Below are 17,579 nucleotides of genomic sequence, written 5' to 3' on the forward strand. Positions count from 1 at the left end.
CTTCCGAGTTGTAACAATTTTATCAATAAAAACCGAATTCACCAGGAAAATTTTGAGTGTACTTATTCTTTAAGATTTTCAGATAAATTATCTCGCAGTAGAATCTAAAGTTATGAATCATATATCAGGGAAAATTATGCATACTTTTCCTTAAAACTTGAAATTTTGTTGCGGAAGATTTGGCAATATATGATTACTCATACGACATTTTTTCTCAGCGGCAGTTTAGACATCTTATGCGAAAAGATTGTTGAAGAGGAAACAGTTTCAAATGAAAATCTGCATGGTACCACGTTGGCTCATTGTAATTCAGCGAGAAACGCCGCGACCGCAAAAAACGCCTTCAATCAATCGAATAGGCACACTGAGCTCCTAGGAGGTCGTATAGTGGTATCACACCCAACAGCACAGTCTTTAATAATACTTGCGTATCATAAATCGTGCAGTTTTTAAGGTGATATTTTTGGCAGTTATACATTTCATTTGAACTAAGATAGTCCGCCCCCTTGCTGCTACGCCCCCCCCCCCCCCACCCATGCGCTTTCCAAAGAAGCGGCCAGCGAAATTGTCAAAATTGCCCGTTGGCGTTTGGTGAGCAAATAATTTTAATTGAATAACAAAACGATGCTTCAAAGAAAAATTTCAATGACTTCCTCCTTACTCTGAATTTTGATTCCTCCTTCGGATTTCGACCTTTAGACCTCCTTCCTCTCTCTGTTCATTGAGCGTCTTAAAAATTATTTTATTAATAGAGAGGATATTTTTTCTCGAGTGATCGAAGTATAAACATGAGTAATTTTCCGTACAGTTTGGAAAAAAGAATAGTTTTCCATGAAATGCGTAATTTCCTCGAGAAAATTCGGGAACTCGTATATTAGCTCTAATCACACACAGTGGCATCGCATTTCATGCCGTTCTAAGGAGGAACGCAGCATGAGTCTTCAGATGTTGCCAAATCTCCTATGACAAACCACACATGTTCATGGGCCGTTCAAGTATCACTTAACACATTTTTCCCGATTAGTTTACTCTCCTCCCCTGTGTAACGCACCCGTAACGCAATCCTATACACATCCCCCTTTTTTGAATTGCGTAACGCTGGCCTGAGCCCCCCCCCCCCCTCCAATTTTCGAAAATATTCACTTGAGATGGGTGGGATTTTCAATTTTTTGCACGTTTTTCTACAGAGCTCCCCCCCCCCCCCCTCGGCTCGCATTTATTACGTGACACTGGGCTTGACCCCTCCCCCATCCCCCTTGTAACGCACCGTACCGCTCGTTTAACACCCCTCCCCCCTACACTGAAAAAACTTACGGGCTATAGAGAAATATCGTCCGCTTCGGGCTGAGAGGCCGAAATTTCCGGGTGCTGGAGCCGTAGCTTCGATTGCTCCGGGTGCTACGTCCGGGACTTGCCGCCTCTGAGACCGGAACGCGGACAATGTGTCTATACAGCGTGTAAGTAGGGCTCCGACAGGCGGGTTTTTTTCAGTGTAAATGCATTACGTAATACTGCCGTGCTAAGGAAAAACGCCGTATAAGGCATCAGACGCTGCCAAGTTTCCTTCAATTAAACCCGTAATAGTTTGGGCAATTCGTGAATATTTTTTCCAAAATTTTCAGACATAACTTTGTGCGTAATTCAATCTAAAATATCTAAAAATTTTAAGGACAAATGTGCTTGAATGTCGTCAAACATACATATTCTATGAGGGAAAATTTGGCAACTCTGGAATGTTCATACGGCTTTGTTCCTTAGCACGGGAGAGTACTTGAAAGGCCCGTGAGAAAAATGGTCAAGTATTTTTCTTGGGATTTTCTTGGTTGAATGAGGAAAATTGAATGTGTTTTGGTTGACAGAAAGACTCCTCTCTGGTGGTGGCCCGGTTTGACCTGAACAAGACCTGGTGGGACCTGGTGATCGCGGTGTGCGTCCCGGGGAGTCTCTTCGTCGTCTCGTTCATCTCGCTGGCGATCATCACGCACACGGTGCGCGTGGACGACGACGCGCGCATGCGCTGCAAGTGGTGCGAGCCGGACGACGGCGCCGACGACGAGCCCGGACTCGTCATGGACGGACTCATCAACCAGACCAACAACATCGCCGCCATGGACAAGCGGGTCAACGACCTCACGCCCAGGTGAAAATAAAACTCACCTTCCCCACCGTTGAGCTGCTATCCACTCATCCATCAAACCAACGATGGCGTCATATTTAGATGAAAATAAAACTGACGCCGCCCCCTCTTTTATTCTGCCGTGCTAAAGGCCTGGAAACAAGCTCAAATTTCCATCAATTTCCGATCAAAATGATGACGAAAATGGCGGTATGGTATATCACGGATGGTATATGGTACGCACCAGTCACCATTCGATCGGGAATTGATGGAAATTTGAGCGTGTATCCAGGCCATAAGGAAGAACGCTGTACGAGCTTTCAGACGTTGCCAAGTTTCCTTCGAAAAAAAAACCGAATCTTCTGGAAATATTGTGAATATTTTCCACAAAATGTTCAGACAAATTTTTACGAAATTTAATCTAAAATATATCTGAAAATTGATTCAGAAAATGTGCATAAATGCCGTCAAAAATACACGTTTTATCAAGGAAAATTTGGCAACTCTCGAATGTTTATACGGTATTCTTCCTTAGCACGGCAATATTAACCTTCGATTAACAGCCGATCCGAGGACGTGGCATCTAGATAAAATAAAGCTAACATCGGCAAGATTTGAACAACGTCGACTCATCGTCTGAAAATGAAAATGACGTCACATCCATTTGAAGATGAAGCTCACACCGGTAAGGTTAAACCAACGTTATCTTATCGTCCGAAATTGAAGATGACGTCATATATCGACGTGAGGATGAAACCAACACCGTTAGGGTTTGAACCAACGACAACTCGACGTGCGAAACTTAAGATGAACTCGGATCAATCTGGAAATGGTTCATGGACCAAGCCTTCCATGACGTCATACTCACGTGAGGCTGACTGTGCAACTAGAGAAGACGCTCAGGCTAGATATGCATTCCAGTTCATGGGCCAAACGTTCTTTTTCAAAAAAAAAAAAAAAATTGGAATTAAGATGTTATCGATGAGCTATATGGGTGCTGCGATGGCAAAATCCTTGATGAAATTCGACGGAACTCGATCCTTGAGTACGTATCACAAAAAATTGCGAGGAGAATGAGAAAACAATTATTTAAAATATATCTAATGTTGAGTTTCCACTATAATGACTACCCTCATTTCAAATATAATTACTATTAAATATATTTAAAATTAGGGTAGTCATTAGGGAGGAGGTAACGGATACGCGATACGTGTGGGAATGGAGTGGCTTAGTGATAACGGCATGTTCGGGTGGGGCCGATGAGAAATAATGAAACGAAGAGTTTTTCATCCGGAAGTGGCTGCAATGCATTAATGACGTCATTACACACGCGAGAACTCATACATATTGATCAGCTCATGCGGTCAATGACGTCATTCCAAGGTTACGCGACGCAGAATCCTTGACCGGACCTACGTCTATGTCAGCACAGCAATGGACACACAGGTGTGCGTATGACGTCATATGTTCACGAGACCGACGTAGACGCCGTACAATCCGTGACGTAATAAGAGGCTCAACACCTTCTCCGCGTCATCCGAAAGTTGACAGATGATTTACGACAACGAGATAGACACAACAAAGATGTGTCAAATCAATATTTCCTAATCAATAAACATTGATCCAAGGAAATATTGATTTGAAATTTGAAATTAATGAACGAGCAAGGCCTATGCAATTTGACGGATATTACATCGATTGCATGCATGCTTTTTTTTTTTGTTATTACTGTTTTACAATCATAATAAATAATTCTGTACCATACTCTTCTTAATAGCCTCTTCACAAGACTTTTACTCTCCAAATGAATTAGAATGTAAAAAGAAATCTGACAGATTTATACAAAACTAAAGCGTTCTAAATATGTACATGCATGCACTATTAATTTTTGGAGGTAAATCGTTTTACCTCTCTCATTAATTAAGATACGCACAGATTTTTGCACAATTTTTTTTTTCTGCCGCACTCTCCACATGTTTAACTCACTTGTACCTTTTTCAACCTAAAAGTCTGTAACTCCCAACGTTGATATATTTTTACTCTGTACATACTCAAACGAAACGAAGCTGATTTTTCTCGTTATCTATTTCTTAATTTTATTAAGTATTGCAACCAATCTTTTTGTCTCTTGGAAATATAAAACAAATTTTACTTTAATTTTTAACCAGTCGTTTTGAATCAAACTTTCAAACTTGAGTTCCACGCCTTCAAAGCTTATCGATAAGACGTTTTGAAAAATATTCCTATGTTTTGATCCTCCCCCTCCCACTTTCCAGTGGCGTGACGTGCTTTGCAATAGATCGATTGATCGTCCATTTAAACCTATGGAAAAGGATCAATAAACAGAGTGTTCGCAGCGAACACCTTAATAATCGATTTCTTACCATAATTACAAATGAGGAAATATCGATAATCGATCATTCACGCCACGCCACAGTTTCTATAAGGGCGTTGTCATAGACCTCTAAAGCATTTTTTGCACAACTCTCTGACAACTTTAGACCCTCGTAACGCTCCAATAACCACCACCAGACTTTCCCCATAACTACACATATTTACAAATCTACGGGTGAAATATCAAATTCTCTTTCCATTGTTTCAATAGGCTGCTGGCTGATTTACACTGAAAAAAATAATATAGCCGTAGAGACAAGATAAACTTGTTAAACCTGCCTTGTCTCAGGAACAAGACTTTTAGTCTGCCGAACAACTCAGTTTGTTTGGGAAACAACACCCGTTTGTTAATGCAACAAGACCAGTCTTGTTTTATATGCTAGGTTTCTGAGCCACCGGACTCGATAGTCTTGTCACTGTAACAAGATTCTCTACTCACCGCGAGTAATGGTCAAATTCAAAGAGAGCGTATTATTTTATATATTTTGAAAGAGTATTTTAAGAACTACGCTTAATAATTGTTCCCCGAAAATTTTTCTGGATGTTTAATGACAAGGTAAAAACAATAAGTTTATAATTCTTTTTTAAAAATAAATCGCTCATGCGTAAGGTTTTAAAATCAAATGTATCTAATTATATAATTATTTGTTTAACGTTTGGTTTATTTATATATTATTAATTATTATCATGATATAAAATAAAAATAAAAATTAGAATCATAAACACGGAACAAAGGAAACATCGTTGCTTGAACAAACACATTTTTTCGGCCTAAATTGTCCATTTTTATCTGATGTAGAATGTAAATTCCTTTTCGTAAACGGTAAGTAAATGGTAAAAAAGAAAAAAAACCAAACAACCTGATGCTCTACGCATTCCACAGACTTGAGATAATAACAAAATGAAAAAGTAATTCTGTGGGCTATACTTATACCTAAAATTCGGAACTCCTCATATCTACTCCTGATAGCTCGGTCAGTAGAACACTCGATCCGTAATCAAGCGGTACCGGGTTCGAATCCCGATCAAGTCGGTAAAATTTGAAAAGTCGGATGAGACGATTCTGGCATAAGTGGAGTGAAGGAAGTAGAGAATAAATATATTTTCGTACAAATCGTGCAATTTGTGACATTTTTTTTTGCAATTTTAATTTCTTCCGAATACTTTGACAAGACAGGTCTTGTTCCCAGAACTAGACAATTTTGTTACCGTGACTAGACTTTTGACTTATGCAACAAGGAAGTCTTGTTCCCTAAACAAGACTGTATGTGTCCCATAAACTAGAATGCCTTGTGGATCAAATATAACAAGACAGTCTTGTCTGGGTGACTAGAATCCTTGTTTCTCGGACAAGGCACTTTTTTCAGTGTAGTGGTTATGTCATTCGACACACCGCCGCGCCGCACAGTGCGGCCCTCTGTGGACAAAAATAAAACAAGCTGCTGGTTCCAGCACTACTGTGTTGGAGAGCTCGCCTTTGTGAAACTATTAACAACTATTAATGATTTTTTCTGAAATTTCATATGTATTACATGAATTTTTACCCAGTTATTTGAGGTTGCATGCCGATGCAAAATGTTATGATGTATTTTCATAAGACAAATTTTTCGCATTGCAATAAATAAAGAGAAATAAAGAGAGAGAAATGGAATTATCTTTTATGAATGTGATTTTGCGGCAAATGTTGCAATGGCTATTTTTGCCATCGCATTTTTGTTTCTGGCTTCCATCGTTGATAAGCTCCCTCTTAACTTGTCAACAATGTAATGAAATCATATGATTTAATTTTAATTTTTTTTTTTAAATCAAGTCGCCAACTTGAATTAAGGTTATACTTTGTTAAGTTGGCAGTCTGAAATTCTGAATTGTTATCGGCACAGAGTTCAAAGAAACTATAATTGGGCACGGTTCGGTGGACCGTTTCTGCCATAATTCTTACACAATACTTATGGTATACATTAAGAGCTGAAAAGAAATTCACTTGAATTTTAGCGTGGAGCTTGAGAGACCACTTCAAGCCTTTGTATGCGAGTGGCTCAATGGAGCACATCACGCCTTTGTAGGTATGCGGAGGCTCAATGGAACACCTCACGCACTATAAATAGCACGGAGCTCGAAAGAGCACTTCATGCATCTGTATTTTGAGGTTAAAACGCACTCTAAAGAAACTCAATGCGAGGCTCAAACGAACTCTCAACCATTCTTAATGCGAGGCTCAAACGAACTCTCAAGCATTCTTAATGCGAGAGGCTCAAACGAATCCTAAAGCATTCTTAATATGAGGTTTAAACAAACTCTGAAAGGATCCCAATGCGAGTCTCAAACGAGCTCTCGAGCATGCAATTATTTTGAGGTTAATTAACCTCTTATGGTACCAATGAAGGCAATCTCAAGGATTATCCATTAATTATGCGCAAATCTCAATCTTAGTCTTAGTAACTTAAAATTAATTGAAGAATTTATTAAATCACGTCGAGGTCACCATGTTTTTTACTTTAAGAAATAATAACAATTGCAAGTACAACTGCACAAAAAAACTGCATTGAGAAGATAAGAGGATGCTAACATTGGACAGATCGCCTCATGGAGGATTTAGGGCCCAAAAGTGCCAACCACCCTTCTAATTAACTTCTTACGCACAAAATTTCACTGCCAGTCTGCAGATTCCAATTCTAACCGAGATGACGAAGAATGTACAGAAATGAGCGTTCTTCCGCGAATTTGAGTAAATTTATACAAAAACTGAGTCAAACGCGTGCTTGATAAACGACGGTTCGTAACAATAGTATTAGTAAATCGCTCTGGATAATTAAAATGCAGAGGTTGGCTGCATTTCTGGGCCCTAACTTTATTCGCGGAAGCATCGGTGAAGGCCTGATGGATTTTCGGAGTTTCACATCTGTCCATACTCTCGCTATACAGGTACTCTAATAACATACAATTAGGTTATTTGCATTTGCTATAAAACCGTAGCAACATGCTATGATATGCTCGGCCACCGGAAAGTGCTGCTCTCTAGTGTAGCAAACGAGGAACAATTAGTCCTCAGTTGAATGAGGGAACGGAAATGTTCGACGGAGGAAAACTGTAACCCGCGAAAATTCAACTTTTAGACGTTGAAATCAATGGGATTTGGCCGTTCCTCCGACGGCAACGAGAACCATCCATTTGTCGTCACGGACACTACCAATGCTAAAAGAAATCGATCGCAAAGAGCTCTCCCGAGTGGGCGAACTCAAAATTCACAACTCAACATCTGAATATTTTTTTTTCTTGGAGTTTATCATCTTAAAGGCATTTCTGACTCACGATGATGGTTCATTTCCAAATTTTTCGCTCAAAACTACTTCAAATTTGGCTAGAAAGTGGGCGGAAATGGGTCGAGAATCACTGGTCCATAAGGAATGCACGTGAAAAAGACGTCAACTTCAAATGAAGATCTCTAGCTTGAAACGTAAAATGCTCTGGGTTGTTGCATGACATTTTCTTAATCCTCAGGTATCCAACTTCAATCCAACCAAAAATATCTTACCACTTCTCGCGACTATCAGAGATATTTGAAGTTAAAGTTTGGGTGTATCACAATGCTTTTACATTGTAAACTTAGGGCTAATTCGAGGTTGTCAACTTCAAATTAACTTTTCTCGAAAAATACGCAAAAAAACCTGAGATATAACATTTTCTTATTCCTCCAGTATTTTACTTTGATAGCGCCAAAGGGTTTTCCTATTTCGGTGCTACTACCTCCTTTATTTGAAGTTAAGTATCTTTTACCGATTTGTGTCCGCATCGTCTAAAAGGATGCCGCACTGTGCGCCGTCAAGTCCTTCCAGTCTTATGAAACCCGGAAAATTTATCGATATACAACTGGTTCTGGTTGAAGCCATCGAGTGCATCGAATATTGAATGACATGGTCATAAAATTAGACTATTCGTCGATTAATTATGTCGTCATGACAGAAATAATAAACATCGGAACACAGTTGATTCATCTCAAATATCTGACAACTTTCTACAAAAAACGGAAGGGAAAAAAATTATTCGTCTTGCCCTAAAAAAAAATCAATAAATAAATAAACTACTCGTCCGGGGCTGACCTTTACTACCTCCAGTGGCGTGGCGTGCTGTGCGATATATCGATTGGTCTGTCATATAAACCTATAGAATATAGGATTGATAGACGGAATGTTCGCAAGGAACACCTTAATAATCGATTCTTTACCACAGCATCAAATGGGGAAATATCGATGAACAATCATTTCCCCCTTGACAACTTTTTCCGAGTTGCTTGGAGTAACGAATCGACGGTATAACTCCTGCCCAGTGGCGAAGCGTGAATAATCGATCATCGATATTTCCTCATTTGAAGCTATGGTAAAGAATCGATTATTAAGGTGTTCGTTGCAATCACCCACATGATCGATCCTTTTCCATAGGTTTAAATGGCAGGTCAATCGGTAAATCGCAAAGCTCGCCACGCCGCGCCGCTGCTTCCGCCAAAGTACAGATCTCGGTTTGCGACGTTGCAGACTTCTTGTAATACTTTCCCTCTTAAATAGGAAACTACTCAACGTTAAAACTTCCGGTTCTTTTTTTCTTGCAAAGAAAGTTCCGTAAAGAACGGAAGAAGAATTGGAGGAATGGAGCCTTTGCAGATGTCAAAAAATTTCAAGTTCATGTTCAAAATGAAAGTAATAAAAGAACTAAGCATATAAGGACATCCTTGGTTTCTAAATTGAACAATTTTGAGGGGAAATGTGACTAACTGACCTATTCTGCTAAAATACATTGTTTACGTGAGGAATGCCGCCAGATGACGTCACTTGGCGGTGCAGTTTCTCACTTAAATCTAATTTTCCACAATTTCAATTACAATTCAATTTACATTTTTTTTCAGAAAAAATAGTATGAAAAATGCTGCAAATTCAGCTCATTAAGCTCTCTCAGATGAAGGAATAATTTGTTTAAAAAATTTGAACAAACAGTGAAAGCTTCATGTAAAATGGTTGAAATTACTTTTTTAAACACATGACGATACAACGATCGCACCAGTGACCACGGAATTAGTCGCTTTCACACAGCGTCAATTTTGAGTCAATTCTGCCAGAAGGAAGGTGAACGTTACTATACATATACTGGTACAAGTAACCATTCCGTTGGCAGAATTGACTTGAAGATCGGTAGAATTTACCGTTCCTTTACGCTGTGTGAAAGAATGGTATATTCTACCAATCTTTCTTTTCAGTATGGTAGCGGAGATTGTCAAAAGTCGCAAACGAGATAAGTGCCTCGGAAATTTCACCGATGAAATATTTAAAGCTTCTCGAAGTTCAAAAAACGCAGTGGCGCGACGTTGCCAAGGGACGGGGGTTCCTCCCCGAAGAAGTCAGTCGGGGAATGAAGCTCGGCGGCGGCGCGCGGTTGTCCCGCTTTCAGTGGAGGCAGCCTCGCCCGCTCGCTCCATCAAAATCGATCGCTCACGCACCCGCGAGTGAGCGCACGCACTGTTGCGGTGGCGCCCCTTCCCATCCCCAGGAACGCACCCCGCGCAACACGCTGAGCCCCGGTCACGCACCGTCCCGCCGCCATGTCGACCGCGCCGCGTTGGCCGGCACTCAGACACGCCGTGGGCTTTGCGTTCTCCGGCTGTGAAGGCGCATCGTCATTATAGTCACAAGGTGTTGGAAAGGTGGAACAAATGCACCGCGTCTCGCAGAGAGGAACTAAGCTACACAAGCTATTGCCAAATTTAACTAAGCAATTTTTTCCTTTTTTTTTAATGAAAGAGCGTTTGTGCGGATTCCTTTGAAAATGTTGAGGAATTTGCTTCGAAATGCAGAAAAATCACTAGAAGTTGCAAAAAAATCCGCATAACAGTTTCCGTGTAAAAAATTAATTCAGGGTTGCCATAGAATTCAGAAAATTAAATTCCCTGACATTTTCCTGAGTTCCCTGACAACTGAAGATGTGACAAATGGTTAAAAAGGCATAATTGAAAATATTTTTCAGGCAAAATTTGTTGTTCGAAATCTGAAACCCAGTCTAGAAAACAAATGAATGTGATTTAACAAATTTTCCCTGACATTTTCGTCTTTTTCCCTGACAATTTAAAATTCCCTGACATTTTCCGGTTTTCCCTGACTGTGACAACCCTGTAAATTCCCCAATTAGATTTGGCAATAGCTGATGCGGCTTGGTTCCTTTCTGCTTAACGCATTCCAAACGGTCAGTGGCGCCTATTTTCTGAATTTGTTTTTGAAATATGTAGTAAATTTGAGCTTCTACAAATTTTTTTGAATGATTTCAAACCCTAAATAGCAAAGAAACCCCGTTTTGAAAACGCAAGAAATGGGGTCGGTCTGAAACGATATTTCTGGCGGGCTCTGAATGATGTAGCCAGGCGAGGGAGCGGGCGTTCGCTGATTGGCTGAACTCAGTTTCAGGTTTCGCCTGGCTACGTCAACTTGACTGTCGGCTTTTCATTGGTCCGATTTTGAATAGCTATGTCTCCCCTTACATAGAGTATCAATTTGGGGAGAGTAGAGATAGAAAATCTCATGAAATTAATTCGTGTGAAATTTCACGAAATATTTGAAGATACATTTAAGAGGCCGAAAAACGCCTAGAAACAGTGATTCTAGATTTTGAAATATTTCACTCCAAGCCTAAAACATTCACACGTTGCAAATGTATTCGTTTGGTTTAGAGGCAAGGTTTGGGCTTATTTCCCTAAACTCCCCTTTGTTCCTCCCCACCCCCCCCCCCATCGTGTATAGCAACTCAATGGGGTGGCATACTGCCACAGGAAGACCATTTGAATCGCTGCCGGATCTCCAAAGGTTCAATTAATGATTCCGAAAAAGATTAATAAATTACAAATTTTGTGATTTTTATTCGAGCCTCTTGAAATTTTACTTTCCATCACTGGAAGAGAGCATTCACGGACTTGTTGTCGGTAATTTTATAAGATAGGTCATGGCGCTTTTAGGGGCCAAAAAGGCAGCCAGTCTATGGATTCAAATTACCCTGAATGATCTACTGTAGTGCAACTAGCGAAATGCCCGTGACTGGAATCACGGGTCCAGAGGCCGCTAAAATATCTACCTATAACCCCGAAAAAATGGTGGTAGGGGAGGAAGACATGCCATTAAAAAAAAGATAAAATCGGTAGAAAAATGAGTTGAGGGGAGAGGGTGATGGTGCTAGAAAAATGAGCTGCGGGGGAAGGGAGGTAGAATAAACGCTGGCAAAAAAATTAGAACTAACCTAGCAATGATTTATTAAAAAAAAAGAAAAAAAAAATGAAAAAAGAAAAAAAGAAATTGAAATAAAACATCAGCTGATAGCAAACAACGGTTACCAAGGAAACCAAGGAATGGAACTTTCATAAAAGCAGATTAGTGGAAAACAACGTAAGTAGGACACTTACGTTAATTACCGTTAATAAGTAAACGGTAAGTGCGATTTAACCAAAAGTCTATACAGTTCTGTCAAAGACCAAAATTGACAAAATTACAAAATTTGAATAGGCGAACGTAAATCTAACGATAGTTATCGTGAACGAAAGAATTGACGACATAGGTCGGGTAACTATTATAGGTGGGATGGGATGGGATTGTTACGACCCGTTGACTTACTATTTGCGTATAGATATTTACTCAGTTTTACAGAGGACGCCTATTTATGAACATTCTTGGCTATTTTGGTTGGATACAATTCATCCCTAATTGAACATTCTAGATTTGGAAGGTACGGTCACGTAGTATTTTAGATTTTTTACAATTTTTATTTTTTATTAATCCAACTGAGGATGGCTGCGAATTTCCAGCCGAAACGTTTTGGTCCTGTTTGTAAATTTGTATCCTTCGTTACCCGCGTTATAAATTGTTTTTTATTGTATATCTTTTCACGGCCTGCGGAGCATCTATCATATCTCTTAGTTGGATATTGGAATCTGAAGGTTGACAGCGGCGTTTTCCTGGGTGTTCTCGTATCAGAAGGTTGGCTTCCTTTTTTTCTCTTTTTTTTACTTCTTCAAGTACCACACGAGTGGTAATCCTGCCCTTTCAATATGAGCCCCCCCCCCCCCCCCCCCAATAGGCCCGACGATACAACCAGCCCAAAGAGGCGACCGGGGTTTCTGACTATCGAGCCCCGGTCGCTTAGATGAGAATCAACCTCGGGACCTCATATTTTTGGAACCAGCGCTACAACCACTACACTATGAGAGACCAACCTCAAATGGGCCCTAAGAGTTTTATAATTGGACGTATTTCTATTAAACGTTACTATGTGCATTATGACGTGAGCCCTGTTATTCGTGTATTCTTAAGGGTCTCACGGCTCATATCTTAATGCACATGGTTCCGTTTGATAGAAGTTCGTCCAATTCGACATTTCCGCACTCTACCCTTATAAGTGCTTTTTAAAACGTTTTAATGAAGATTTTGGGTTTTTCACGAAGCTTGTCACGTCGACGTAAAATAGCAACCGCCGACATCATCCTATTGAGAGGCAATAAAAAAAATAGCTCGGTCGGATGGGGATGAAAAAATCGAGGGCTCGACCGTCTCCATTGAGGGAAGAAAATTGAGCCGCACCTCTACCCCCCCCCCCTCCCGCGGCCCAGAACACGGAGCAGCGAGGCTGGTCACCGTATTCCACCTGTAGACACATCACATGGCCCCCCGCGGCCCGCGCGCTTCTCCCGCATTTCGAGCACAGTGCCGGCCGTGGCGTGCTTAACGATATACCCTATCATCTGCCATTCATACCTACGGAAAAAGGTCGATGAACAGGGTGTTCGCGACAAATACCTTAATGATCGATTCTTTACCATAACTAGAAATGGGGACATGTGGATAATCGATGTTTCACGCCTAGCCACTGCTCAAGCAGCTTTATAGGTTGTCATGTCGATTTTCTAGAAAAAAGAAATCATTAATAGTGAATCGATTCGAATTGGAATTAGTGGTAAATCATGGATTTAGATTAAAATCGATTTATACCAATTTGGAACCAAAAAGATGACACACATATAGCCGACAAGACGTCATCACAGTTATCACTTCCGTTATTTTAACCAAAGGCAAATAAAGCTAGCTTGCGATCATTTGCGTATTTTGATTGCTCGCCGGTTGAAAATCGATCTGATTAACCGTATTATATCAATACGGTTTCGTCGATTATTTGTGCTGAAAATATAGATGTATCAAAGTAATCAATTTGGAATTCTTGGCTCTAAAATTGATCAGTATTTTTTTCGTTGATACCACTCATCGAGAAAGGTAACTCATGGAATATTTTAAAAATGAAGGCGGAATGAATGAGTGTCGAACGATGGAATATGAGTAAACAGTAGTCATTTGATACGATGTTCAACGCCAAAGAACGCGGCTACATTACTTCAAGCAACTACTGCTCTGCCGTGAGAGCGAGGAGAGCCGTAAGTGCAAAATTTTCGAAATCGAGTTTTCTTCAAAATTTGTCTAAACTCTTTTAGATGAAATTACTAAGACAGCTAAAACAGCAAAATTCATCCTAATATAATGAAAACGAGACGTATGTAAAAGCCGCAAGTGCACAAAAAATGACACAGTTTTTTTTCGAGACAGCCGTAGATGCATGAGAGCCAATGAAAACAGAGCTTTCCAGTAAAGTGCAGCCCTTTTCAGCCAATTTCTAACCTGAAAATGTATTTTTTGTGCGTTCAAAACGCAACCACGAAAGAATGCATAGGATAGCACTTGCGGCTGTCTTGCCTAACATTAACCAAGCATGAAAATAAAAAATACCCTTTTCGTGTATTGGAAATAAAATCAGTCGATTTTTAATCATCCATACGATTTTTAGGAGTCTTCCGGACGATTAGTGGCAATTTGATCAGGAACGGAGGCTTCTTTCAATAAAATGATCTTGTCAAAAGCCTCTGAGCCCGTTTTCTCAAAACTTCATTTTTGCACTTACGGCTCTCTTAGCTATCACGGCAGTGCTCTTAAGCCGCTCACATTGTCTACACGTTAGTGCTTAAGGAGAACTGGTCGGAATGAGCTAAAACAATGCACGGCAAGTAGATATTAGTCCACCAATGTAATGTTTGATACGAATCATCGTGACCCTCTTATTGCAATCAACTATTACCGCTACCAATGCCGCTCACATTGCCTACTTTAGTATTGAAGGCGAACTGGCCAGAACAAACATGACGGCGCACTATAGATAGTACTCCATTAACACGATGTGTAATGCAAACGAACGTGGTTAAATTAGTTGGTACATTCATGCGCGTCTCTACTATACAACCTCGACGGATGTCCGTATTGCGTTCAAAAAATTGAAGGCGTTTTGACTCCCTGCTCACGCTACCTGTAGTTGCTTCGATCGACAGACGCATGGGTCGGCGGTGACGGGGACTTGATGCAACTATTTAAAGTTGATGGCTGTCCGTATCGCACCGACTGAAGTGCGAAACAACGTATCTCCATTGCGGTGTTTCAAAATTTCCGTTCCTATTTCATCTCTTCCACAAGAAAAAATCCGAATTTACGACTTTAAATTCTGAACCAAATCTTCTGCTATCGAACGCGAAAAATCCTGGAGAATTTAAGTTTTATGATGACCAGCTTCTCGAAAGAAAAATAAAATTTCTAAGGAAGTCTGCAACGTCGCAAATGAAGAAACGTCGTCTCTCATTTTGCCCAAAAATATGTATGCATCAAATTGAAGGCATTATGACTTTCCTCTCTCTCAACTTATATTCGTCTGTATGGATAAACAATGGGAGGTGTTTGCTACGGCGCCTTGATACAACGAATGTCTATGTATGTCAGGGTGTGTTTCTGTGTCCAGGTGTGTACGTATAAATGTCCCCTATAGATGAAATTAGAAGATCACCGTAGGTGCTATATGAACAATTTAGATACAAAATTCATCATTGATCGGACAATTTCTACGCATAAGCAAGACGTTTCACCGGCGAATTTTCTATTTTTCATTTTATTTTTCAGTAACAGATTTTGAAAGTCATCCAGTAAAATTACCTTAGTTGTATAGAAATGTTTCTGGTTAGGGGTATAAAACAAGCCCTTCGGTTGATATATACCCTAGTTGTAGAAATTTTTACGGTTCGCGATAAAAAAGTCATCCGATTAAGTTACCCCAGCGATGTTAAAAATATTGTATGGTCACTGATCGGGGATAGAGTACCGACGAATAGCGTTTTATTAAATGATCACTGGCGTGGAGTACGCTTTGCGATACATCGATAGATCTGTGATTTGAATGTATGGAAAATGATCGATAAACAGGGTGTTTGCAATGAACACCTTAATTATCGATTCTTTACCATGGCCTCAAATGGGGAAATACCGATATTCGATTTTTCACGCCTAGACACTGGTACTGAAGAATAATGCCATCAAAAAATAACAAAACGCGAGCGGAAACTTGAAACGATGAGATCTAAGATACGCATTTTTTTACTTAAATCTTTGAGACGTCACATGGGTAATTGGACGACTAGTGCTAGTTTGTCGGTTCAAGCTTTTTAAATTGCCAGTATTTCATTTCCTGGCAATGGAAAACAGCTTTCTACATAAAGCCCGGGCGGTTATGGGTATAGGTCTCATTTCTACGGATTTTACCCTGATATGCCTGAAGGTTAAAAGGTAAGGTATTCAGTAACGGCCCACACAAAACGTAACAGTTTACCATCATGATAAAGTTCCCTTCTGTAGCCCCCCCCCCATTTATCTGCGTTCACTAAAAATGCCTACCTCCGCACCCCTCCCCCAATTTAATAAAAAAATTGGTGATTCCAATAGACTCAGTATAGGGAAAAAATGTAATTAGAATGACTACTAAAACAGACTGGCAAAAAATCAGCACATTCCCAAGAACTACAGTAGATCCTCGAAAGGAAAATCCAGTACTTTTTCAGCACATCAATATATTCGACGAAATTTGACAAATTTCGAAAATTTGAAATTCTCGCGCTTGAATTGCGACACAATTTCATTGGTGGCTTGAAGATTTAATGGCTGCAAAATTTCAATCTTGAAGGCAAATACTACTCTAAGAATCGGCGTGCGGAGGATCGCATACTTTCCAGGCGTTATTAAAAAACGCGCCTGGTATGAAGGAAAAAATTCTGGACCTTCCTGCAGAATTTCCGCACTTTTTTAGTACTTCTGTATACCATTGAATAACAGTGCTAATCCCGGACTTTCCGGAAATTTCATACTAGTGGACACCCCTGGTAATGAGCAATTCAATTAGTAAAATGGACTATTCGTGCGTTATGAATCCTCATAATGCAAGAACCGTACTTATACTGATCATCACGCCTTATACTTATACCGTACTCATCAACCTTAACCGAACATTATTCCTTACCTACACTGAGTAAATTATTTTGTTTTTGTGTTTCAGTTGACGAGTGTGCGCATTCAGAGGACGTCATAGAGACTCGTAATCTCGGATGACAACCGAACGATTTGGGGGCCATGTTCGATATATCCCGCCCAAACGTCGCACAGTGAATCGAATCAACGGGAGAGGTTGGACATGAAATTTTATGATAAAAACTGAAACTTTTCATGTTAAATGAGTCACATTATAAATTGTAAGGGGTGTTTTGTGGAGAAAATTTCACGAGAAAACCAATAGAGCCACTTTCAAAACCTCAAATTTCGGTAAGAACGGAGTTGCAAACTTTCCAAATTTCTCCATTTTGTCCAAAAATTTTAATTGACTCGATCCACTGCGCGTCACGACCCTTTCGCGGGTCCCATAGACAGGTCGATCAATTCCCAATGAAAAGCCCTTAATCGCTTTCAATTTTGAACACATTTCCGCTTTCACCGACCCTTCGAACCGCGCCCCTTTCCGCCGCCCTCCCTCCCCCCTCCACGCTGGTGCAGCGTCTATTTTTGCCGCTGCCCCCGCGTTTTAAATGACAATGCGAGAAATTAATTTCATGGCCCGCGCACCGCACATACTGCAAATGAACGGCACTCATGAAGACGCCACCGTAACGGCGCACACTGTGGTATTGGACCTGAAAAGCTGG

General features: G+C 40.3%; 1 protein-coding gene across 2 annotated transcripts in view; it reads left to right on the forward strand.

The window, feature by feature from the left end:
* The window catches only part of Teh4 (tipE homolog 4 phospholipid transfer protein), a 43,763-nt gene extending 26,416 nt beyond the window's left edge, over positions 1–17,347 (forward strand). The window contains exon 6 of one of the 2 annotated variants that reach the window (XM_019054860.2): positions 16,940–17,347. In XM_019054860.2, the coding sequence (XP_018910405.2) occupies positions 16,940–16,972 (33 nt within the window). In that variant the 3' untranslated portion in view covers positions 16,973–17,347. Of the gene's footprint in view, positions 1–1,859; positions 4,281–16,939 lie in introns of those variants that run through there. The other variant, XM_019054859.2, reaches the window with a different exon arrangement.
* The last annotated feature ends 232 nt before the right edge of the window (positions 17,348–17,579 follow it).

This window comes from Bemisia tabaci, chromosome 7 (assembly GCF_918797505.1).
Source record: "Bemisia tabaci chromosome 7, PGI_BMITA_v3".
Classification (NCBI taxonomy): Eukaryota; Metazoa; Arthropoda; class Insecta; order Hemiptera; family Aleyrodidae; genus Bemisia; species Bemisia tabaci.